General features: G+C 39.1%; 1 protein-coding gene across 1 annotated transcript in view; it reads right to left on the bottom strand.

Annotated features, from left to right (window-relative positions):
• LOC126144870 (Down syndrome cell adhesion molecule-like protein Dscam2) overlaps positions 1-27,267 on the bottom strand; it is a 549,485-nt gene that overhangs the window by 111,370 nt on the left and 410,848 nt on the right. The window contains exons 25-27 of the mRNA XM_049915521.1: positions 26,871-27,021; positions 13,238-13,414; positions 9,027-9,215 (exon numbers count right to left, since the gene is read on the bottom strand). Of these exons, the coding sequence (XP_049771478.1) occupies positions 9,027-9,215; positions 13,238-13,414; positions 26,871-27,021 (517 nt within the window). The remainder of the gene's footprint in view (positions 1-9,026; positions 9,216-13,237; positions 13,415-26,870; positions 27,022-27,267) is intronic.

Raw genomic sequence — 27,267 nt, forward strand, 5'->3', positions numbered from 1 at the left:
ACAGGCTGTGACAAGATGCATAATGTCACCATAGATGCCAAGCCAAAACAGATGTTGATGGGCCGATGACTTGGTATGAGAGATACCCCCCTTCTTCCCAGTGTCCCTGATGTAGGAGCTGAAGAGAATCCCACCATAGAGTGGTCAGGATCACAATCCTGTGACAGTCCATCCATAGCTAAGAGAACAAATCCATGACAAAAAGGTGATGAAGGAGAGCAAAATAGTTATGTAAAGGATCAGAAGCCATGCTGAACAACTCAGTGCAAAACTGGATTGGCAGCATTAGCAGCTGCAATCCATGAACCTGTAATAGGAAAATCTTCCTCTGTACATTGAACCTCAACATCTAAGTGAAAATGAAGGATCTCATCCTGATCAAAAGAAGGATCTGGACCCATCGGAATGTGGGACAATACATAGGCATTGGCATGCTGCACAGTAAGCTGAAAATGTATTTCATAGTTTTAGCGAGACATAAACGAGACCAAACACTGTAGGTGATGTGTTGCTTTGTCAGGCAATGAAGCAGAAGGATTAAGCAATGACACCAAGGGCTTGTGGACAGTAATAAGGTGGAACTTTGACGCATACAAGAATACATGAAACTTGCTGAGGGCTTTGACTTCCTGAGGGCTTAGACAATAGCACGTGCTTCCTTTTCAACTTAGGAGTAGCACTTCTGAGTGGAGATGAGCGTTTGTGATACTTAAGCTATTGGACACTGAGAACCATCCTCATAGTGATGTGAAAGAACAGCCCTGAGGGTATATTGAGAGACATTTGCAGCCAAAAACAGCTGGTGGACAGAATGGAAGGTAGCCAATCAAGGAGCAGAAAGTAATTAGGATATCAAAAATGTGAAAGAGTGTTTGCAGGCCAGCATCCATCAAAAAGGAAAGTCTTTGTGGAGCAATTTGTGGAGAGGTTGGGACAATGGGGCTACACCCAGAACAAATTTGTGATAATAAGCAATTTTCCCTAAAAATGCCTTGAGTTCTTTGACAGTGGAATGGTAAGATAGACAAAATCCCTAGAAACCCCAAATAAACAATGTGTGGGTGAAAAAAGTGTGACTTGGCCAAGTGAACATCAACCCTGCTGTATATAAAACCATGAACAAGGAGCATCAGTTGCGTAAATGCTCTTCCAAGGATGCTTCTGTCATCCCAATGTCATTGAGATAGTTGATGCTTCCTGGAACAGACATCATCAACTGTTCCAAAAAATGCAGAAAAATCACAAGGGCACTAGGCACACTGAATAGAAAGTGCTGATATTGGTGCAATCTGAAGGGTTTGTTAATGACAAGGAATTTTTTGAAAACTCATCCAATGGAACCTGTATATAGGTTTCAATTTTGGAGAAATGGCAGCCCCTGGCGAGTTTGGGCATTAACTCAGCCTGATGGGGCAAAGGATAGGTGTCAACGAGATATTAACTGTTAATGGAAACTGTAAAGTCACCGCAGAGGTAAAGCTGATCTTTGGTGTTTTAACCATCACGAGGGTGATAGACAGCTCACTTGATATAATAGAATGTGTGACACAATGACGTCAGCCTGTCCAATTTTGATTTCACTTGATCATGCAAGGACATGGAAGAGGGCATGCCTGGAAAAAAACACAGCTGCCCCTTAGGTTTCAGGGTAATGTGGGCCCTAAAATTAGTGGCACAACCTAATCCAGAGAGAACTCAGAACACAGAGAATCTAACCACTGGTGAGATGTATCTCATCTGAAACAGAAAAACCAAAGGCACCAAAAGCATACTGACCAAACAAATCATCCACAACCAGAGATTGGAAGGATCAAACCATGGATTGACACCCAGTGGTAGCTGTAAAGTGCCCCGAAACTGGAATACACTGCATGTTGTAACTCACCAAACCCTGAGTAACTGTAGACAATGTTGGGGACCCCAAATTCACATAAGCTTGTGAGTTCAGCAATGTCACAGCTGCACCATTGTCCACCTGTAGTCAGAGCACTTCGTCCATCACCCATGCTTCAATAAACAGCTTTTTATCATTCGTAAGCACTGGAGACACACAATTGACATCCATGTCCACATCTGCAGAAGAGAACTGGGAACGACACACATACACTATATGTCCTCTTTTCCTACAGTTGTTGTAAGTCATCCAGCGCTTAGGGCACACAGCTTGTCATGTTGCGTGAAACAGTATGGGCAAGATGGGAGCACTGAGTGCAGCCATGGCAGTGGTTGTTGTTGTTGTTGTTTGGCATGTTGCTCTCTAGTGCAGTACTTAGGCTGCTACATTTGTACAGCTGACACGTTGTACTCCCCACAAGAACTAACTGACACCTGATGACCAGGAACATACGCCTCAATTTGATCATCAGCAGCATGAAATACCTCAAAACATTGAGCAGTATTTAACAATTAAGCCAAAGATGGACTCTCACACCGTAGTGTGCACTGATGCTGCTCCTTGTCAGGAGCCAACTGTATGGTGGTATCACAGAAATCTGAATCAGCATAGGAATCATGATGGGCATTGGTGACAAACTGACATTTGTGACTGAGGCCATGGAATATGGCCTCCCGAGCCCAGTAGAACAGGTGGGGCTGTTTATGACAACAGAGCTTGACACACACTGCAATGACATGTGTTTGCTAGTGGTGATAATTGGACGACAACTTACACATCTCGTTGAACAAAAGCGATGCTAATTCCTGGGCTAACTGGCCTAACAACTGGTAAATCTGAGAGGAAATAAAAAGAATAGAGTTCTACAGATGTGCAGATCAGTGACAGCAAAAGCAAGGAAGTGTTGCTGAAACCGCTTCTTGTGAGCCTTCCAATCTTCGACCACATGATTGTAAGGGAGGAAAAAGTGCCAGGTATGCTGATAGAACAGAACCCCACATAGTAAACGTGGCAGACAAATTTGTGATAGTGACCATAAGAGCCTGTTGCTGTTGCTCAAGAAGGGATTTGAGCATTGCCTCCATGAACATGTGGACTGACAGAACAATCAAATAGACTGAGCAAAAAGAAACAAACACCACACTTATCACCAAGTATGTAATAATGCTAGATACAACCTATAGTGTGGCCACTGAGAACAAGTTTATTTATTCACGCTGGAGTAAATGACAAAACACGGAAACAGTTCAATAAACAGTAGAAAACAATGTGAGAAGGAATGCTGGCTGTGCTGTCTCTGTGTGGAGGATGGCTCAAGCAGGCAGCATAAGAAACCACGTGCTGTGCGCACTAGTCTTGCAACCCACCACAGGTGGTATGTGGTGGCTGGCCCACATAGCTGTTGTTGGCAGACTATTTGAGGCATAGTGCACTGGGACCCTGGTGCTGGGCACATATCCAGGTATTGTGTACAGGTGGGGTAAGGGGGGGGGGGGGGAGTGGACACCTACTGTTTATAGAGCACTTTCAGTAACAGATGATATTTGAGAAAATGAGAAGTGTTTTGTAGCAAGATGAAGCCGCAAATACCATGTTATTCAAACTTTCTGGAAGAATAAAACTGTGTGCCGGACCGAGACTCAAACTCGGGACCTTTGCCTCCCGTCCTCACAGCTTCAGTTCTGCCAGTACATCATTGCCTACTTTCCAAACTTCACAGTAGCTCTTCTGCGAACATTGCAGAATTAAGCACTCCTGGAAGAAAGGATACTGTGGAGACATGGCTTAGCCACAGCCTGGGGGTGTTCCAAAATGAGATTTTTACTCTGCAGCAAGTTTGAGCTTGAGTCTCAGTAAGGCACACAGTTTTAATCTGCCAGAAAGTTTCATATCAGTGCACACTCTGCTGCAGAGCACACAGCAGAAACAGGGTCATACCTCCAACAACGGCTTGTTACAACTACAAATGTTGACAATGGAAAGGTGATAGACATGGCTATTACGTCAAAATACTGTCACTGTACAAATGAACTGAGCAACTAACATAGTGATAAGTGTACATCAAATTACTCAGGCAATAGTGGTGGTATGGAGGTTGCTGGATCACATTTCTCAGTGGTATAATGTATATTATTTGCATTATTTGGGGGACGGTGATTCAAAAGCCTTGAAGCATGTTATGGAAAGTAAACCATATGGAAATGTTGAGATACAGAAGCTTGATAGTATGAAGCATGTTCAGAAAAGAATGGGAGCTAGACTTACATGTCGAAAGATGACAATGAAAGGAAAAATGCTAAGTGATGGAAAAAAATTGGATGGTAACGGGAGGCTGACTGATGCTGCAATAGACTATATTCAGAACTGTTATGGTCTAGCAATCAGGCAAATGGCAGGTGATGTGTAAGCTATGAGGAAAGCTGTATGGGCACTGTTTTTCCTCAATGCCTCTGCATATGAACATCCTACTCATGGGTTATGTCCTGATGATCAGAACAGTTGGTGTAAATACAGGGTGATTCAAAAAGAATACCACAACTTTAGGAATTTAAAACTCTGCAACGACAAAAGGCAGAGCTAAGCACTATCTGTCGGCGAATTAAGGGAGCTATAAAGTTTCATTTAGTTGTACATTTGTTCGCTTGAGGCGCTGTTGACTAGGCGTCAGCGTCAGTTGATGCTAAGATGGCGACCGCTCAACAGAAAGCTTTTTGTGTTATTGAGTACGGCAGAAGTGAATCGACGACAGTTCTTCAGCGTGCATTTCGAACGAAGTATGGTGTTAAACCTCCTGATAGGTGGTGTATTAAACGTTGGTATAAACAGTTTACAGAGAATGGGTGTTTGTGCAAAGGGAAAAGTTCTGGACGGCCGAGAACGAGTGATGAAAATGTAGCACGCATCCAGCAAGCCTTTGTTCGCAGCCCAGGAAAATCGACTCGCAGAGCTAGCAGAGAGCTGCAAATTCCACAATCAACTGTATGGAGAGTCCTACGAAAAAGTTTAGTTATGAAACCTGAACGTCAACTACCCGAGGCGATCGATCGGCCGCCAGGCAGCCCGTGACAGAGCACTTCATCACTGGCCTCCAAGAAGCCCTGATCTTACCCCCTGCGATTTTTTCTTATGGGGGTATGTTAAGGATATGGTGTTTCGGCCACCTCTCCCAGCCACCATTGATGATTTGAAATGAGAACTAACAGCAGCTATCCAAACTGTTACGCCTGATATGCTACAGAGAGTGTGGAACGAGTTGGAGTGTCGGGTTGATATTGCTCGAGTGTCTGGAGGGGGCCATATTGAACATCTCTGAACTTGTTTTTGAGTGAAAAAAAACCTTTTTAAATACTCTTTGTAATGATGTATAACAGAAGGTTATATTACGTTTCTTTCATTAAATACACATTTTTAAATTTGTGGTATTCTTTTTGAATCACCCTGTATAATTGGGGAAAAAACAACAGTAGAGAATTACAGTCATCACCACAGTTTACTAGTGGCTGTAATGGAGGAAATTAAACCAGTCTTCAGGGATCTGTTTGATGTAAACCTCCTGAAGAACACAAAACCCAAATGAAACTTTGACAGTGTAACATGGCATCATCTCCCAAAAACAGTGTTTGTGGGTTTTAACACACTTCATTTTGGTGTATATGATGCTGTCGCATCATTTAACCATGGTCACAAAATTCCAGGTTCTTGAGCTACTGGGAATTCCCATTGGCTCCCAGATGGTGAGTGTCAAGTTGGTCTTAGATCAGGCTAGGATACGAGATGCAGACAGCTCTCTCAAAAGTTTAGTAAAGAAGGCACAGATGATGAAAAGAGGCGCTGTGAAAAGATTTTGGAAAGCATTCAAAGATGAAGACTGTAGCTGCAGACCAGGGCTATTTCAACTTTGAAGTAAATTTCCTGTCAGTTTCATTTCCACCTTTAATGTACCTTTTCTCAGATTTTTACTGAAAATAGAACTGTCAAATTTTCTGTGAGTGATTGGACAGATAATGTGAAATGTACTGAAATGGTATTATGCCCATTACCTGCAAAACAAAAAATTACAGGCAATAATACGAAAAGTGTAGCTCATAGAGTAAAAATTTAACATTCGAGCCTTCGATCGAGATTTTACAGTATCATTGTTTCAACATTGACAGGACACATAGTGTATAAACTGTAAAAAAAATTAACTCTCTAACTAATATAGATTCTGAGAAAAGATACCTTATATCACATACAATTTTACATTGTGAAGCTGTCGATTCCATGTCCCCTTAACTCAAGCCCAGGCACAGCTCACATGGCACTAATGCTGCAAGCATCCCATACCCAAGCTCCATCTGTCTTTATCCATTCACACCATTTTCCTTATGCTCACAGCTTCTCTGTATTGCTTTTTGTTTCTCTGATTTCATGCACATATCTCATATTTGGCATGCTTTGAACTGACTTCTACACGATGCTGCCATTGCATGGATGTTTCTGATACTATCGAGGCAGTCTCCAAGGACAACATTCACTTGTCTAAAAACAATGCATGTACGTGTGACAATTTAATTTTTATGTGTTTCTCACCATGGTTGCAGTGCTGATATAAGAGTGCAATCAAGGGCTCTCTAAGTGCAATGGCACATCTCAGTCCTCAAAAATGGTTAAATCAAATATTTTGTTGGATATGAAATGTTCAAAATACATTGTGAAACATATATTTTGCATGAAGCGTAATTGCAGACTACAAGAAAAGTGTGTGAATGTTAATTTAAAGCTCATAAAATGGAAAACGTTAGTTGTAATAAAACGGACAAGTGTATATCCACTACAAAGAAAAAGAGATGATAAAAATGATTTCCTGTTAAAGAAGTGATTTCACATTAAAAAAATGTTACTGTGCCAGATCAAAAGATCGATCTGCAATCCAGAATTTGATCCCACCAGCTAAACAAATATTTTAAAAACATGCTGACTGTGAAAAAGAACACACCCAAAAATGGTACTGAAATGAAAATACTGACAACTGCAGAGGTGTTTAATCCATGTGAGCATGAAATCCACAGCAGCAGTGAGGAAGAAATCTTAAGTGAACATGGAATCTGATTAGAGAAGGGAAAACTGTGTGCACAACCTCCAGGCTGGTAGTTCATGGTATTATTCACATAAGATCAGTAAGTGATTCTTACATCAATACCAAACAGGACTATCAAATGATATTTAACATATACAGAAGAGGGCAGTACAAATGGTTACGTATTTGTTTAACCCATGGGAGAATATCACAGAGATGCCGAAGAAAAGAACCTGAACTTGCAGACACCTGTAGACAGATGCAATCTGTAATGTGAAAGAGTACTTACAAAATGATTTAAACAGATAGATAAAAAAGACCAACTCACCAAGGGGCAGCAGCAGAGTGCACACACACACACACACACACACACACACACACACACACACACACACACACAAAGGATTAACTTTTACAAGCTTTTGGAGCCAGTGGTTTCTTCTTCTGGCAGAAGAGTTGAAGGGGAAGGAAGAGGGGTGACGGAAAAGGACTGGAGAGGTTTAGGAAAAGGGGTACAGTTCAGAAAATTCACCCAGAACTCCGTGTCAGGGGAGACTTACTGGACAGGATGAGAAGGAAAGACTGGAGAAGCAAAGATGGAAATAAAATAAAGATTCTGGAGTGGAATTAAAATTCAAAGTGAAAGGATTCAATGATACAATTCACTGATGACATTACTATAATGAGTGAAAGTGAAGAAGAATTACATGATCTCCTGAATGGAATGAACAGTCTACTGAGAACAGAATATGGATTGAGAGAAAATCAAAGAAAGACAAAAGTAATGAGATGTAGCAGAAAAGAGAATGGTGAGAAATGTAACATCAGGATTGATGGTCATGAAGTAAATGAAGTTAAGGAATCTACTACCTAGGCAGCAAAATAACCAACGATGGACAGAGCAAGGAGAACATCAAAAGCAAGCGAGCACTGGTAAAAAGCACATTCCTGGTTAAGAGAAGTCTACTAGTATCAAACACGGGCCTTAATTAGAGGAAGAAATTTCTGAGAATATACATTTGGAGAACAGCATTGTATGGTGGTGAAAAATGGACTGTGGGAAAACCAAAACAGAAGAGAATTGAAGCATATGAGATGTGGTGCTACAGATGAATGTTCAAAAATTAGGTGAACTGATAAGGTAAGGATAGAGGAAGATCTGCACAGAATCAGAAAGGAAAGGAATATGTGGAAAACACTGACAAGGAGAAGGGACAGGATATAGGACATCTGTTGAGACATCAGGGAATGACTTCTGTGGTACAAGAGGGAGCTGGAGGGCAAAAACCGTAGGAGACAGAGACTGGAATACATCCAGCAAATAATTGAGGATGTAGGCTGCATGTGTTACTCTGAGATGAAAAGGTTGGCACAGGAGATGGATTCGTGACCGGCCACATCAAACCAGTCAGAAGACTAAGAAAAATTAATTATTCTAGGTACAGAAATCTCTAGTGCCAAAAGGAGACAGCTTCACAAAGAGCTTATCAACACCTTTTGGTCACACATGGTCACACAATTCCGTGTCGCCAAACAAAAGGGTTAAGAGCAAAGCAACTTTTCTACAAATATTTACATGGAGCACACTATAGAGTGTGAATCTAGCATTAAGCCAAAAGCCTGCCAGGTAGAAACAACAGTTGGTGATAGTTCACAGTTGAGAGCTTAAACAGAAGTGACACAGGTGTGTGGCACTAGGTGCCTGCCCCCTGTAGACTCCTGCATTGTTGACCTAGCAACAGTTACTTCCTACTTTCTTGATACAAATGAATATGACCTGTGTTATGTGATTATTGTGGAGATTAAGTTAAATAACTTACACTGTCTACATTTCGTCCCAACTGAGCCAATTATGAGGACATATTTGTCACCCCTGTCTACAGTGTCTCCCTGTGATTACTTGTCATTACAAATCTTTTTTGTTTTAATTCAGAGGTCCCAACAGATTTTACATTCCCTGTAATGTGGGCTTTCGCCATATATTATTTACTGATTATAATGCACAATGTTGATAAAAAGTATTGTACTCAGCTAACTATTAGATAATTTTTGCACTCGTAAGTAAATACATACCTAAAATTGGTGCACCTCCATCTTTCGGAGAAGTCCACTGTAGTTTAATGCTGTGATGGTCAGAACCAATAACTTCCAGTAAGGGAACTTCAGGAGGCAAAATTATAATGATCTTGTAACTTATTTTATCTTCACCGAACAAGTTTCTTGCGTAGCATGAGTAGTTTCCCTCATTCTCCTTCTTCAAATCTAGCAAACAGGCATGCAGCAAACATTTAGTTTTGGCTTACAAGATTAAAAGGAAAGAAAGAAGCAACTGACTACACTTTTGGCAATGCCTATAGCAGAACAAAATTAACTTTCAATTGTTAATAAGTGCCGCCTCCAAACACCATTACAGAAAGGAAGAAGAGTATATATACCACAGCGGCGGAGCTTTTGTCAGCTGGTAGGATTATAAGATCAAGATCACTTTTTAGGTGGTGGGCTGCAATTCTTTCTCTGGATGAAGGGTTAGCTTGCATGTTGGGGGATTTTGGGAATGTTGGTGAGGCAAGGTTTGAGGTTAAGAAATTCTGGTGTGTTAACATTGGGGGAGGACCACATTTGGATTGAGTGAACTGAGTCACGCAAGGTTCAACACTGGTTGACTCAGTTCATAAAGGCTTCTTCACCACTGTGGTTTTGAACCACAAAAACTACCTGGTGGAAGGACTGTGCCAGCTGTCAGATTCGTCCACCTAAAAACCCTGCCACAGTGACCCCATTCCAGAAATCCAACAGGATCGCCAGTCTATCCTCAAATCCTTAGGCCCATCTCAGAACCTCTCCCGAGTCCCTCTCTCTCCTCACCTCTTCCAATCCCTGCACTCCTACCTCCTACATGCTTCCGAAAGTCCATGAACTCAACCACCCAGGATGCCCCATTGTGGCCAGTTACTGTGCCCCCCCCCCCCCCCCCTCCCCTTTCCAGTGAAAGAATCTCTGCTCTTGTAGACCAACACGTTCAGTGTATTGCCTAAAACTTACCCTATTATAGAAAGGCACCGACTATTTCCTCCATCAGCTCTCCATAGTTCCTGCCCCTGCTCATCACTATTGATGCCACCTTCCTTGACACAAACATCTACAATGCCTGTGTCCTTGCCACTGCTGAACTCTACCTTTCCCAATGCCCCATGGATTCTAAACCTACAGCCTAATTCTTGGTCACCACGACCATCTACATCCTCACCCACAATTACTTCACCTTTGAAGGCATCACCTACAAACAAATCCCTGGTATAGCAATGGACACCTGCATGGCACCATCCTATGCCAACCTATTCACGGGACATCTAGAGGAATCCTTCCTAACCATCCAGAGTCCTAAACCTCCTCACCTGATGACATCTTCATGATCTGGATCGAAGGTGAGGACACTATCCACAGTCCTCCACAATCTCATCATCTTCTCCCCTATTCATTTCACCTGGTCCTCTCAAGAAAGCCACCTTGCTCAATGTCGATCTGCACCTCTGAAGTCCCAACATCAACTCCTCCATCCATATCAAACCTACCACCCACCAGCAATATCTCCACTTTGACACCTGCTGCTCTATCTATACCACCATCTGTGCTAAATGATTGCTGCCCCTGCATGATCTCCCACAATGTTACTAAGTTCTTACACAGTCTACAACACTAGTTACTGCCCACCATCCATGTGGAGCACATGTTGATCTCGCCGCAGACTTCTAGACTGAGCCACACTGATTTCAGCAAAGTGTATAGGCCTGAAAATGGCGCTGACGCAACACCGAAACTAGTAGTGAAGTAAATAAAAAACCTTATGTACAGATGGAGCAATTTCATTTTTAATAAAAATTATACCAGCTGTGTCTTACCTTCATCCAGTTTAAATATGGATATACGAAGATTAATGGTTTCTAGCTGACTGTGTCTTTTCCCTCCCCCCTCTATTCATTAAATTTTCATTCTCCTTGTATTCACATGAACATTTTGCCGAAAACATTACAATGAGAGATTTCCTTGGAAGAGTTTGCATTCCACTGTGTTGGCTGTAATTACATCACTTTCATTTGTGTGTGTGTGTGTGTGTGAGAGAGAGAGAGAGAGAGAGAGAGAGATAGATAGAGAGAGTGAGTTTGTTTTGATCTTCATTTGTGAATAGATCACTCTGGTTAAAATAACTTGCAGTAACATCCGCATAATTTTTTAATTTTTCTCTATTCAGTCTGCTGTTTATCTCTTAGTTACAGTAGTTATGTTTAGTTAATGACTGTGTAAATTTGTCACTTTGTTTCTCCAGAAACTTACACGATGCCAAATTTGTGGAATCACAGGCATTTTACTAGCTGTTAAACTTGTAACGCCGGAAATGCATATCCTCTTATTTCCATCTATTGTACTATTTTTTTTCCTTGCTTTGTTACCTCAAGATATGACATTTCTGTCTCTTTGTATATTGTAATTGTTTTACTATTTGTATATTTATGCATTTATGTCGATGTATAATTGGTTTGTTTCGTAAATATTATTTGTATTTTTACGCTGGGTCTTGCCTAGGGAAAACTGCTATCGAACGATTACATCGATAGGTCGTGTGAAGAATCAAAGTGTGTAGGATCTTTGGTAGTGTTAACTCTGCCGCGTGGAGCGCGGGCTGAGGGAAGGAGTCTGGCGGGAGTAGCGAGTGGAGCAGGTGTGTGTTGTGTGACGCTCCCGCGAGTTGCCGCGCTTTCGGGGTTTGGCAGCATGTAATTGCGCTCGACTTGCGATAATAGTTTCTGACATGGCATCGCGGACGGGAAACATTAACTAGCGCACATCAAGAGCCCGTTTCGTCTGGTGACCGTGTCGAGAAGAAGGCGCGCCAACATCCAGCTTCTGCAACAGCGACGGCCGACAATGATTGACTGTCGCCACCTCCTCGATCGACGGCTTCAAACCTTCAATCAACCAACAAGGAAGACTGGAAGCAAGTAAAGTTTTAGAACTGTATGGCAGACCTCAGCTTTTCAAACTGTACCATTTTCGTAACTATAATAACAGCAACTTAGCATGAACCTTTGTTGCTCATTGTCCCAATTGCATTACCAAGCAGGGTCCCTTCCTTTTCCGAAATGAACCCAAGTGTCGTTGAAATTTAAACGCCAGCACTAAAGTAATATAGCTAATTCTATTTCACTGCTTTAATTTCAAAGTTCAGTTAGCTGGCTACAATATTCAGATTACACAAGCACAAATTAAGAGTGCGAGTTTTGTTATCGTATTTTAGCTTACCTGTGACTGCAGCTCAGCTTGGTACGTACTAAATTTTACTATTGTTAATTGTTCAGAATCATTTAATTCAAGTTCAAAGTTAAATCTCTTATTTCCAAATTGCGTAGATTCAAGTAGTTTTTTGAAATGATTGTTGAGGTAGTCCAAGACTAGCCGTATTTTACTGAATTTCGATGTGCTTCAGAAAGAAAGCTCACTATTAACTTCAGTCACTGAATTAACTTTCGATTTTCCTGCTTTATTAATTCTTTTGCTAAATTAAGTCAGGGTGTAGCGAAATTTATTACTTCTGACAAACTTTCAGTTTTCACACTACACGTGTCAACCTTCAGTTGCCACGCTTCTAGTGCTAATTATATGTGTAATAACCTTTCTTTTTCAGTTACTATAGTAATTGTCCTTAGGACTGGCGACCGTGATTTCCCCCAAATCTCAAATACCTAATTACCGCTAGTTAATTGTTAACGTAATGGCTGCACATTTACTTTCTTTATTAACTTTACCCCTTTTCAAAATTAATTTCCACCAGTTTCATTAGTACATTTCCTTTCATTTAGATGTAACCCTTTCCTCCCTCTTTACCGACAGGTTAACTTCGGTGACGATTGCTTTTCCAAAACTCCCATTAGGTACACGCGGTTTCATTTTTCACTGTCATTAAGGTCGGCAAGTGAGGGGGAGGTTACAAACTGCATTTGTTTCACATTGCTTACCTTAATTTGCAGTGTTTTCAGTTATGGTAACTACTACAGAAATCAGCTCGATGTCACTAATACATTACTCTATTATTAGTCTTCACAAATTTGGTTAAAATTCCATCAATGTTGGAACTGTGATAGTTGCTGTGGATATTGATTCATTGTATCTAATTGGTTTTGAAAGAATACTGTTTCAACATAGGAATTTCATTATTTATGAAACACAAGAAATATGCAAAAATAGAAATGAAATGGAATAAGAAATCTTGAAGAAAGTTAATTACTTACTTGCAATGAGAAGAGAGTTCTTGGATATTCTAAATCTGGAGTCAGTTTTCAGAATCTCCTTCCCATGTTGCCACCAAACATTTGGTGTTGGGTTGCCAATAGAAATGCATGCAAGTGCCACATGTGAGTCTAGAGCCTCATGTAAAACTTGGGAAAATGATGCAATTCGGGCAGGAGCTGAAAATGATTGTAAGATTAACATTGTAGCACAAATATACTTTAGATACATATATTCCACAGTAAAGGAGAAAGCAACAACAGGAACTTCAAAATTATAAAAGTTGCACATCATGTCAAAGACTACAGTTTTGTCTTACTGTTTGATGTGGCTTGACACAATTTTTCAACCTCAAACTTTGTCCTTGTACTGTGCCAAATTTCAACATAGGAGGTTAATTCTATGGCAGTAGGTGGGTGTACAAAGCATACCACAATATTAATACGACAGGTGCTGCAAATTTGTGCAACTCTCAAATATGTTCAACAGGAAGTCATCATTTTAAAGTAAGAGTCATTTGGGTCTCCTAAAGTCTACATATGTCTGTTACTTCCTACATTCCTTTTGAAATTTTAAATGCTCAGTACAGACTCTATTACATAAACCGGCAAAAATACTGTTCAATCTGCCTTTTGATTCTGGACATTTTGTTCCTTTACCTGCAAGTTATTTTTATAGCTTGCTTATGTGGAAATTTTGTTGTATGGGAGCGAAAGCTGGGTGGATTCAGGTTACCTTATCAACAAGGTTGAGGTTACGGATATGAAAGTAGCTAGGATGATTGCAGGTACTAGTAGATGGTAACAATGGCAGGAGGGTGTGCACAATGAGGAAATCAAAGAAAAACTGGGAATGAACTCTATAGATGTAGCAGTCAGGGCGAACAGGCTTAGATGGTGGTGTCATGTCACACGCATGGGAGAAGCAAGGTTACCCAAGAGACTCATGGGTTCAGCAGTAGAGGGTAGGAGGAGTCGGGGCAGACCAAGGAGAAGGTACCTGGATTCGGTTAAGAATGATTTTGAAGTAATAGGTTTAAAATCAGAAAAGGCACCAATGTTAGCACTGAATAGGAGATCGTGGAGGAATTTTACAATGGGGCTATGCTCCAGACTGAACGCTGAAAGGCATAATCAGTCTTAAATGATGATGATGATGATGATGATGTGGAAACTATTAAACACAATACTGTGTTAAATATTGTTCTCTTGGGTTAGTTTATAGCACTAACAAATGCACAACACAAATAAATACAGAAGCATTTTACAGAAATTATGTAATTAAGCGTGGCTTTGAATTTGTAAAATAAGGGAAAGGAAACCACTTACCTACAGCTAGGGACCGGAAAAATTAGCATTGTGCAATAAACGCAAAATACATGTGATTTTGCCTCAAAACGTGAAATTACTTAATAGATGCTTTTTCATAGCAAATTGTATCCAGATGAACTATTTTATCAGAGACAGTTTAAAATAGCTATATTTTCTACATATCAATATCAAAAATTTAACCAGCTTTCAGTTACTGATATCGTACATCATCTGGCGAAGCCCAGTTTGGAAAGATAATGTGCATAAGAACATGTTTGCAAAATAAAAAGTACATGAATGCAAGGCTGTATCAATGCGCACAATGCTCTGCTGCCATGTCAATTGTGGGCAATTGAAGGGAGATACAAGCCAGTTAATGCAACGTAGTACTCAGCCATGCCACCTATTATTTTATAACAAAGAAACGCATATGTTTGTTTCTTAGCTAAGGTTCAAATGTTGGAATAATGTGCACAATTTTAACATGTAAAATTAGATGGCAGATGTTTCAAACTGTGCCTGCATCATATACCACTAGAGGTCGGGCCTGAACTAGGTTGTTAACAATACAATACCAACCTTAACAAGCAATTGCGCAGTTGCTGTTCCTGAATGCTTTGTATTGTGCAGTGCTCGTTGTTTTCTTATATTGAAATAAGTGAAAGGAATAACGCTGATCCATCACAAATTTTGATTACGATCCTTACAATACCTGAAGAGATTGGCAATCCCTTTGACAATGTGTCAGTTCTGCTTTTGCAGAACACACGTGTGGGCTGCTGCCTTACAAAATGGGAGGTGGGGCTTGTTTCCCAAAACTGCTCGTCACACCTATGGCAGTCAAAATTATGGTTTGTTTGCGATAGTGGCTATATAGTGCCCACACTCTGCACTGTAACGCTCAGAAAACAAAATCTGTCGTTTTTCGACTGCACCGAAATTCTTTCCCTACCATTATAACAGAATTTCTGGTACTTTCGGTTCTACTGCTGTGCTATCAGTACTTCTATACTAAGTACCTTGTCAGTTCTACCTGCAGCATTGCCAAGCATGGGTTGCATGGCTATGAAAGCCCACAAAAGGTCGAAATTAAGTTGCACAGAAATTTTAATCATTGAAATGGGTGGGAAAAGACAAGTAATGTCCAGAAACTCCTTAAATTGCAGACACATTTAGTTCACCAGTCGGAAAATGTTGCTGCTTTTTCACAAAACAATCAGTTTTTGAAAGCTTAAATACATTCAAGTGAAGAAAATAAAGGCCATTTCGAAACAAAAGCCGTTGAAGTTTTTGCAAAAACAAACATTCCAGACAAAAAGTTCCCAATCAGCTCCTTTTTTTTTTTTACAGCCAGTTTCACAGAAGTAAGGCTTTGTCTGTCTTCACTCATGTAGCATGACAACCTTTTAAATTTGTGCAACTAATCATTTACAAACAAGAAAATGGAGGTGAATTTTGACACAAACAGGTGCTAAGTTTTGAGAAAAATAGATGCTATATGGTCCCTATCTATAGCAGACTGATGTGCAGAGCATAGAAACACATAACAGAAAATAGTATCCACACTAGCTTTTGAGCTCTTGCTTTTTTTTTTATTTGAAGTACGTACACACACACGCACAAAATTACTCAGACATTCAAACCTACGGTCCCACAACCACAGCAAGACTGATTATTGTTTATCAATTACTAAAAGCAGCCACCTGGGCTGATGGAGCTGGGAAGGGGGTAGGCCTTCTGCAAACATTAGTATTCAATGAACTGCGAATGAAGCCCGACCAGCAGGCATTACATGCATTGATCAAAAATGATAGTGCATTGAGAATGGCTAGTTTCTAGCTGAAATCTAGATCTGCCAATAAGTTTCAAAAGGACGACTGATAGCTGAAATCTATTATTTACAAGTCAATAACAGTCGCTGCATGCAACAGCCTCTGAATGGAGGGCAACCTGATAACCAAGACTGTCAGATCTTCAAACAAAGTGGGGTTCTCACACCTCCTTATCAGTTCTCATGTGGCAACAAGTGAAGTAACTATTTACTGTGTGTTGTGTTTATCATTTTAGCAAATGCTATAGTGAATTTAGTTTGAAGAAAAATTAGAAATCAAGAGGCAAGATAGGCAGACTCCTGCTTTAACAGTTTAGTGGACAGTTAAAATGAAAAGTCACCAGTTCAATAGAAAATTCAACACCAAACTGTACAGCAAGCAGGAATACCTGTGTGGCTGTGATATAGAAAATGTCTTATTCTGTATTCCTCTTATTATATGAAGGAGAGCTGTTGTGGACTAAGCAAGCAGTCTGTGATATTGTCCATCTCTATAACAAAATTAGGAAACACGAACTTTCTATGGTTAATGTGACTAACATTTTCAATCTGGCAAGTCTGGACAATGTAAATATAGCTACCCACTTTGACTGTGGGTACAGAATGTCAGGGCATTACACAACCAAAAAGGTACTGATAATAGGTACACACTAAATCTAATTATTAACTGTATTTGTTTCTGTGACGCATTGGAACTTGCCCTCAGATGACAGTTGACTGGATGAGACTTAATCATTTAGCAATCCTAGCATTTTTTGTGCTTTGATTACCTTTGGTGCATAATTAAAGAGTCCATATTAAAGATGCATTTAGAAAACACAAGTTTTCAAAGGCATCTTTAAAACCATCCAGAATGATCTCCTCCAATGCATGCTTCAAGTCTGCCAAGTGGAAATTAGAAAAGAAATTAAAGGCACAGAGTTTTCGGCTGTAACAGCTGACAAAACCAGTGATGTAGCCTGTGATTTCCAGATGGTTGTAGTATACAGGCACATCATTTATGGAAGGCCAGTTGAAAGACTTTTGCACTTTATAGTAATGGGAAAGCATGATGCCCACTGGCAATTACATCATAGAACAGATAAATCACCATTTGAAGAACTGTCAACTCAAACTAATATCACAAACATATTAGGGTGCAGTATTTGTAAGTGGTTCATCACTTGAGGTGCAGGCACTTGTTAAGGAAAAGTTTCCCAATGCTTCATACATTCATTTTTATGCCCACCAGTTGAATCTCAGACACTTCAGTTAATACAAATGCGCAATTATTTTTCACTAAACTTCAGGGAGTTTGCAGCTTATTTTCCACATCTCCACAAAGAATAGCAATTCTCAACAAGACAACTGCCACATTCAGTACCTACTCAATGAAATTTCTGGTTAAGGAGCATCAATATTGTTTTTGAATATAGCTAAGATATTATCAACTGCATGTATAATATGAGGAATGAGCAAAAACTGTGTAATGAAAACTTCATCCTACAAGCCTATGCCTTAGTAACAATTTTAAAGGATGAAAGGTTCATTTTCTGGCCCTCATTTTCTTATCATATTTTGATCGATGTAGATATTTTGTACAATTGGCTACAGAAAAGGGGTATTGACCCAGCCTACTCGCACAATCAGCTGACAGCCTTTTAGCCTGAAATTACAAACATTAAGGATGGAGTGAATGAAAATTCAAGATTTGTACAAGTATAATGAAAGAGAGAGAACTGAAGATGGAGGACGATGTGTAATCTAATGTGAGATGCAAAAGAAGTATGTGATGTTATTAAGAGAGGAGGCGAAAGAAAGATTCAAGTTCACTGGACAACTAGCTGCAGCCTCTCTTTTTCTACCAGTTTGCCAGGAACTTTCTTCTGAGCTGCTATCAAGTATGATCCTTCTTTTGGAAGCAAAGAAACCTCAAATGGAGCCCTGTTGTTTACAGAAGAGAAGAGTTCAAAAGCATGTGTGGAGCTTTGAGCTTGCTGGGTTATATAACAGATAATTTTAGTGATACACTGAGCAAATCTGTGAAACTCTTGAAAGTGATAATTATAATTCCAATGACCACATCAGAAGCAGAACATTGTTCTTCATGACTGGAACATGTCAAAACCTTCTTACAGAACATTATGGACCAAGAAAGACTATCAGCACTCACAATATTCTCTATTGAATGAGACCTTATTTTTAGAAATTCTTGACTTCAATCAAAGAATAATTGAAAACTATGCAAATATGAATGAAAGAAGAATGGAGTTGCTATATAAGTGATCAACACAATTTCAACAGTAAAACAGCATTAACATCAGTTCTGCTGAAAAAGGTTAGTAAGGCAGGTATACTACGAGTACACAGAGTTGCAATTCATCTTAATTTCTTTTATTCTGCAAAGTAATACTTTACTCTACTACATGTCTTAGCGTTATTAAGAGTAGATGCTGCAGTGACATGACAGAGCAATCTATTTATGTCACATGTTACAAAAACATGAGCAGTGTGCTGCCTTTCTCTTGTCTGTTAGTGTATGAGCAAAATGTGCCACCATCTTTTTTGGTCACGAGCCACTGCTAAGTAACATGATTGTGAATAAAGCAGATAAAGGAGGTTCTGTAGTGCTGTTAAGTGAATCAGATTATACAAGTACTGTGGAAGAATTTTTTAATCTTTATGGCTACAAAAACTACAGAAAAATCCAACAGCTAAATACAATTGGTCGGGCTAAGCAGTTAGTAAATAAATGTTCCAGTAATTTTTTTCTGGCTATATTTGTAAGAGCATTTTTCAAATGAATAGTAGGGCTCCACAGCTGTTTGGCTTACCGAAACAAATCATAAGTGCTAATCTGACCAGCAGTATCTGCAATACACAAGCACCAGCACACAATACTGTGAGGAGGATCAATATCATCTTGCGAAAAGAACTGGATTTCACAGGGAAATATAGCATTAAGAACAGTTTATATTAAGTAAACAAGTTAACAGTTGTGAATTTTAAAATTTTCCCAGCGAATTGACTGTAAAAAAAAAAAAAAAAAAAAATGATTTTGTCCACAGCAACGTCTTTCTGGGACTCCATTATTAAAGAATCCATAGAAATACGACTGGCGGAAAATCTGTTAAACCGTGACAGCGGCTACCAGCTGGACAGTGCATGGAATCCCATCATCTCCACGATTTGCTCAAATCGAAGATGACAGACAAAGTGTGTCGACGGCCGTGGCAAACAGCAACGCAGAGGGCGACTGAGTTCCGCTATTCCACCAGCGAGGGCGCTGCCGGCGGGCAGAATAGTTACAGTACGCTATATACTGCGGAACAGAGGAAGTTTTCACCAGTCTGCGATGGCTCACCTGAAGATGACTGGCAGGTGCCCAGTTGAAATATCTTGCGAAGTATTGGACGACGACCGGCTGCAAGCCCGAAATTTGTCTGAACAAGTTAACAGTTGTTAGAATTCTGACAAACATGTAATTAGTTTCTTCTGATGTATACTGCTTGTTCTTAAGCATTCCTGTGAACAACTGTAATGATATTGTGACGCCAGCCGCGGTGGTCTTGCGGTTCTAGGCGCTGCAGTCCGGAACCGCGGGACTGCTACGGTCGCAGGTTCGAATCCTGCCTCGGGCATGGATGTATGTGATGTCCTTAGGTTAGTTAGGTTTAAGTAGTTCTAAGTTCTAGGGGACTGATGACCTAAGATGTTAAGTCCCATAGTGCTCAGAGCCATTTGAACCATTTGATATTGTGACACAATCATTGTATTTACATAACGTTAATCCAGAAGAATAGCTGATCATAATTAGTACAGTTGAATATTGCTTAAATAAGAGTCATTTCCACTTTCAAGCGAGCTAATATAAGCGAGCAGATGGTCTGGCAATGGCCTCATCCATACCTCCCTTGGTAGCAGAAATGTTCATGGACAAGTGGGAGACTGGTTTTCTTAAGAGTGAACCATCGGCAAAACATGTTGTGAATTGGTATGGATATGTCAATGATATTCTCTGTATGTTACACTAGACAACTTCTGAAGTTCTTAGAAAATGTGAGTCAGTGGCATACTAACATAAAGGTCATGCCACAGTTTGATGTTTCCACCATTAATTTCCTAGACATCAACTTACAGAAAGAAAATAGCAAAAATAAATTAAAAATTTACTGAATAGCCCAGGGTACCCTGCTATCCCTCTCCCTTCTTCCCCACCCCACTTGGTATTGCTGCTTCTACTGACATGACACTGTTGCATTCTAGCCAGACATGCCAGAAATAGTGGTCATTTGAGTGTGAGCTCTACTTGCTTATGTGAATGATGGTTGTTCTCCTTTCTGAAGGAGGCTTTGGCCAAAATCTTAATGTGTAACAGTCTTTTGTTGTGCTTATCTGCAACTGAATGTGTCATCTTTATGCTGAGCAGCAATTTATCTGTTGCACAGCAATGCAATCAGACAGAGAAGAATACAGCTGGGGTGCTATCAAGTCAAATACAACAAATGCAGCCACAGATGTGTTAGGAATAAGGAAGATGGTGCCTAGAAAGCCCTGAATGACACCAGAAACATAGGAACTCATTGACAAAAGTAACAGACTAAAAGAAAAGAGTCATGATCAAGACAAAGCAATCAAAAACATGACAACAACAATGTGCCATTAAGACAAAGAAAAGTGGTTTGCAAAAAGTAGCAAATAAACTGGTGAATCATACTCTATGATCAAAATTTTGCAGCACAGACAGAGAACCAGGAGTACCATAGTACGAGGTAAAACATGTAAGTCATAGATGGAAAGAATATATTGTAGACATGTACAGTGGTGCTGAAACTGGAAGTTTGGCTGAATTTATTGAAGATGAAAAACTTAATTAATGAAAACAATAAAGGAACATAAACAATGAAAAATTCTTCCTTGCACTAAATCGGTTAAAATTGAATAAAGCAATGAGTGTAGATGATATCTCCACAGAAATACAACACAGTAGTGATAATATAAAAAGTAAATTGAGTACCGCAGGATCCAAACAATATGAGGGGGATATAATAATGCCTGACTTCACAAAAAGTAGAATTATTGCATTATGACAGATGAAAAATTCAAAGGATTTTACAAATCAGAGAATACTTTAAATGGCATAAGCTGCCTGATAGTTGCAAGGGGCTGGGCGTGGCAGATTTGCACACCTGCATTAATCAATAATGCAATGCGGATCTGTAAATGTACAAAATTACTTCAGTGATACTGGACTTCTATTCAGGTTGCCCTTGTTTCCACTCAGTGTTTCAGTGTGTACTGGTACTATTCAAAATGTTTGCATGTTTTTGCGTGTGTAGTCCTTCAGCGAGTCTCTTGTTGTTTATTGTGATAATGAGTTCTTGCAGCACAGGAAAGACAAAGTTTGGAAAAGGTGTTCTGCTGAAAGCACAACTACATGAATTTGTATTCAGACTATGTGATTACTTTGAAAGGGAAGGGCACAATAGCAGTCCTTTCATGACAGCAGATATTGTGACTGACGGAGTGGCGGAATGATTGAAGATTTCTACTGTGACAGTGAAGAGAGTGATGTAGGAGATGGAGAGTGTGAATTTAGATGTAAGTCCTTGTAAGTTCTTGTGATGCCTGGAAAGACAAGGAAGAAACAGTGGCATATGAGAAATACTGACAACTTCAATGCAAGTGCAATTAGGTGGCATTTATATACATATTACAGCAGGAAGGAGTACCCTACAGCTAAAAACTTTTAGTTTCACTGTTGGAAAGTGGTTTATTTATGGGCAGTGTGCCACTGTTTTAAAAACATTGGCTCCAAGTGAAAAAAGTTTCTTGGGCAGAAAAGTGTTGATGAAGCATGGAGACATCGTAGTGTGGAGATGTCATTTCTTCCTTGAGGTGCAAGGAATGAATCCAAAAAACATAATATGGAGTGATGAAACATGGTTGAACAGGTGTCTTGCAGGATCTGTCTCATGGACAGATGATACACGTCATGGAGTGATAAGTATGCCTGCAGGAAAGGGGGGCCAAATTATGCTTCCTTATGCTGGCTCTATTAATGGTTTTGTGCCTGGTGCTACTTTGTTTTTTCAAGAAAAGAAAACTGTAGACTACCATGAAGAAATGAAAGCTGAAACATTTCAAGACTTATTCTTTACTTATTTGCTACCAAATGTCAGTTCAGGTAGCACTTTTGCAATTGATAGTGCACCACATCATTCTTTATAATTAAATAAGGCACCAACTGTATCCATAAGGAAGAACGAAATTTTGGCTGGATGAAGGAAATAACATAGACTGTGAACAGAATAGGGAAGAAGCAGAACTTTTAGAATTGGCGAGGAAATACAAACCACAGAAAATGCAATTTTTAATTGATCCACTAGCAGAGGATCATGACCACCAAGTTACACACCTTCCTCCATATCATTGCACTTCAACCCCACTGAACTTGCCTGGGCTCAAATTAAAGCACATGATGTGAAGTGAAACATGACATTTATGCTATGAGACTGGCAAACAAGGCTGTTACACAAATAGCACCAGATAAATGCAAGAAGATTGTGAACCATGAGTGGAAAAAAATCAAATGAAGAAGAGGGCTAAGAGAAGAAACAATACCAAATATAGTTGTTTCCCTCTCTGTTAGTTAGGACAGCAGTAAAGATTGTGACACCACTGTGATCATAACAAAAGAGTGTCGAACTGATTATGATGATCTTGGAGTTGCTGATCTTCCAGAGGAAAATTAGAAGTAAGGTCATAATTTGTTATTTCTCACATAACTTTCTTGATCTTTGTGTTTCCTTGTCAATGTTTACAAGATATTGTGAGTGTGCATGGTCCTCTCTTTGTCACTTGCATCAGGTAGGCCTGTATTTACAACAGTTTCATTGACAGCCATTTCGACATCACAGCATGAACAGTATTCTTCCCATTTGTTACACTTTCTTGCAGTGTCATCCCGAGTTCCCAGCAGTAAGACAGTAGAATTGACTACAATACTCCACATATTTGCATCATACAAAGCCTGCTGATATAATGGGCTCTCCAAAATGCATTTTGATCATCCTATGATCACACTATTGTAATCATAAGGTGGTGAGCAAACAACATTTCAGTCTTTATTTTGAGCCAACACATCAATAGCATATGACTTCTTGACTGGTTTATTCGTATAAATTAATATTTAGATAAAAGTTATAACAAGGGGAATGTCTATTTGCAGCCACTCAATAAATCACACTTAAATGTGACACTTTGAGGGAGTTTTTTGAGTCTACCTCTTATCATAAGTTCCATTATAAATAATAATAACACAACAGACAACAATTGCTACCATATGCAGTCAGCTGTGCTGAACATTGCAGTTGTTAGCTGACAACAGCACTATCTGGGATCTTCCTATCTGAACTATAGCCCTTCTATCACAGGCATAAAAAATGTTACTATAAATAGTTAAAGAGAGGATTAAAAAGAAAACAGATTGGAACTTAGTCAATGATCAATTTGTTTTCAGATCAGGGAAAGGAACGAGGGAAGCGATATTGGCATTATGTCAAATTTTGGAAAGAAGATTAGAAGTTAACAGTAAAATGTATATAGCACATACTGACCTAGAAAATGCATTTAATATAGCTGATTTGAAGTCGTTATTTAAAGCAATGCACAAAGCCAAACTTGACTGAAAGGATAGGTGATTAATATTGATTATTCCTGGGTACAAAAGCACTGAACTAGATATTAACAGCAGCAAGAAAATAGCAAAAATCAGAAGAGAGTGAGATAGGGGTACTCTCTATCACCCCATTTATTTAATATGGTCATCAAGGAGGCAATTACAACAATGAAAGAAAAGCCAACTGGACTCAAAATTAATGTCACGTATATTCACTGCAATCAGTGACTGGCACAGAGAAGGAACCAAATGAAACACTTAAGGTCTTAAATGAGAAGATAACAAAACTAAAAATAAATATCAAGAAGACAAAAGTTATGGTTATAGATAAGAAAGGAAATGAGGTTATGTTAGGTTAGTTACCTGTTCCACAGATCACTTAGCACAATAGATTGTAATGATGTGGAATGAGTCATTTTACATTCACATCGCAAATTAATTTGTACACGTGTTTACATTCTGAACATTTTACAAAAGGAAAAGATATACAGATATGAGTTAGTCATTCTTACCCACCACTTTTTACACACTGCAGTAATAGAAATTCTTCTATTGAACAGAAGCTGTCAAGGAGAAACTTTCTCAGTTTGTTTTCAATTTTTACTTTGCTGCCTGTCAGGCATTTTATATCACTGGGTAAGTGGTCAAAAATTTTTGTTGCAAATTGTGCACCTCTTTTTTGGCTAGACAACTTTAATGTGGAGTAATGAATGTCTTTTTCCTTCTGATGTTGAAATTATGTTCATCATTCCTTTTGAACTGTAGTGGATTCTTTACAAGAAACTTCATGAGGGAGTACATATACTGTGAAGCAGTAGCCAGAATACCCAACTCCTTAAACAGATGTCTACAAAATGATCATGGGTGAGCTCATCACACAATCTTAGAGCATGTTTTTGTGTAATGACAAGTTTCTTTCTTAAAGATGAGTTATGGCAGGACGTTATTCCATATGTCATTATTGAATGCAAATATGCAAAATATGTTGACTTACTGATTTGTTTCTCCCCAAGATTTACAATGATTCTAAGTGCAAATTGGGTTGAACTAAGTTGATTTAGGTGTTCCAAAATGTGCTTTTCCCAATTTAAATTCTCATCAATATGCACACCTAAAAATTTTAAAGTTTCCACTGTATGTTACACTTATCATTAGTGTAGTACACCTAGATGTGCAGAACTGAATATGTTGTGTCTTTTAAAAATTGAGGGTGACATCATTCATAGAAAATCAGTCAAAGATACTTTTAAGAACTTTGTTGACCATTTCTTCTGTTTCTGAGTGTATACTTGGGTGGATTACAATACTAGCACCATCTACGAAAGGAACTAATTCTGCTTGTTGTATATTAGATGGAAGATCATTTACATATACGAGGAACAATAATGGAACTAAGATCGAGCATTGGGGAACCCCATACATGATTTCTCCCCAGTCAGAATTATGTCTCCAGACTATACTGGTTGAATTACTAAGTACAACTTTCTGCTTTCTTTTGGTTGGGTATAATAGGAGAATACTGTGATTGACACAGTCAAATGGCTTAGATAGGTCACAGAAAATACCTACCGGTGCTATTTTATTACTTAATGCTTGTCAAAACTGGTGCGTGAACATGTAAATGGCTTTCATAGTATAGCAACGTTTCTTGAACCCAAACAGATATTTGATGAAGATAATATTGTTCCTAAAGTGAAATACTATTCTAGAATACATCACCTTCTCATAAATTTTGGAAAATTATGTCAACACTGAAACAGGTTGATGTTAACACTGAAACAGGTTGGTAGTTATTGATATCCCTCTGATCACTTTTCTTACAGAGGAATTTAACAACAACATATTTCAGTCTTTCTGGAAAAAGGCTTGAGTTAGTGATGCATTACATATTTTGGATAAGACTGGACTTGTCATATAGGAACAAATCTTTAGTATTCCATTGGAAACACCATCAAAGACACTGATTAACTTTGTTAATTTCAGAAGGAGAAATTGTTGATACATTCACTTGACGGAATTTGATGAGAGTTATTTTTTCAACATACTGTTGTGATTCATCTCTTGAACTGTTTGTCCCTATGCATTCTACTGCATTTAAGAAATGATTATTAAATACATTTGCTGCCTGTGACTCATCATTTATAGCTCTTTCATTCACTTCAATAGTATTGTTATCTTGTTCTGTGACTGATTGTCCTATCTCTCTGTTCAATACATATGGTAAGGCTAGCATAAGAATAGGCAGTTATAAACGTGAAAAAGTAACTGAATTTCAGTATCTCAGTAGCACTGTGGAAGAAAACAATAGATTTCTCAAGGATATCAAGAGAGGAATAGCACTGGCCAAGAATGCCTTCCAAAATGATAAGAACCTTCTGTTGTACAAGCATGTAAGCATCCAAGCTAAGAAAAGATTTGTAAAGACTTTTGTATGGAATTTCCTGACATATGAATGTGAAATCTAGGATATCAGCAAAGCAGGAGAAAGTTCATCTTGAAGCTGCAGAAATGTGGTTCTGGAGGAGAATTACAAGAACTGGATGCACTGACTAGAAAAATTAATGAAATGCTTCTACAAGAAATATGGGAGAAGAGAGAACTACTAAAAGTTGTAAGCCATCCTGAAACAAAACTCGATGAACACTCAAATTAGACAGGACGTGATATTCTTCTATGCAGCATCTTCAAAGTCAAGGTCACAGGGTAAAAATGAGGGGATCATCATTCTTTCAGATTTTGTCTTCACTTTAAATATATTTTATGTGAAAAGTAAAGTTACATAGTGAAGTTACATAGCTCTGCTTCTCTTAAATAGTTCCAGTTTTGTAGTTTACCTTTTGAGTTTGGTGCCTGTGTGATTGACCTTGTGCGATCTCCTTCACCCACAACTGTTGAGGCTGTAACCCAGGTCTCATAAGCCTCCAGTTCCTTAAGTCCTCGGATCTCATGTGTGTTCATTGTGGGCCCCACTCGAAAACTCATTGGCTGCAATGCAAAATTTAACCATTGATGTTGCTGCATCAAAGGGCAGAAAGTAATCAGGTATTTGACTTCCTGCCTCAAGCACACAAAAACTACAAAAGTATTCTCCAAAGAGTGCAATTGCCAACACACTGTGAGACACAAACTGAGAAACTCTTCCACTAAAAAGTAAATTTGTAAACACTTTGAAATATGCTATTATGTACATTTGATGTCTGGATCTGTGAGGAAGGTATAAAGGATAAAAAT

This window comes from Schistocerca cancellata, chromosome 1 (genome assembly GCF_023864275.1).
Source record: "Schistocerca cancellata isolate TAMUIC-IGC-003103 chromosome 1, iqSchCanc2.1, whole genome shotgun sequence".
Taxonomy (NCBI): Eukaryota; Metazoa; Arthropoda; class Insecta; order Orthoptera; family Acrididae; genus Schistocerca; species Schistocerca cancellata.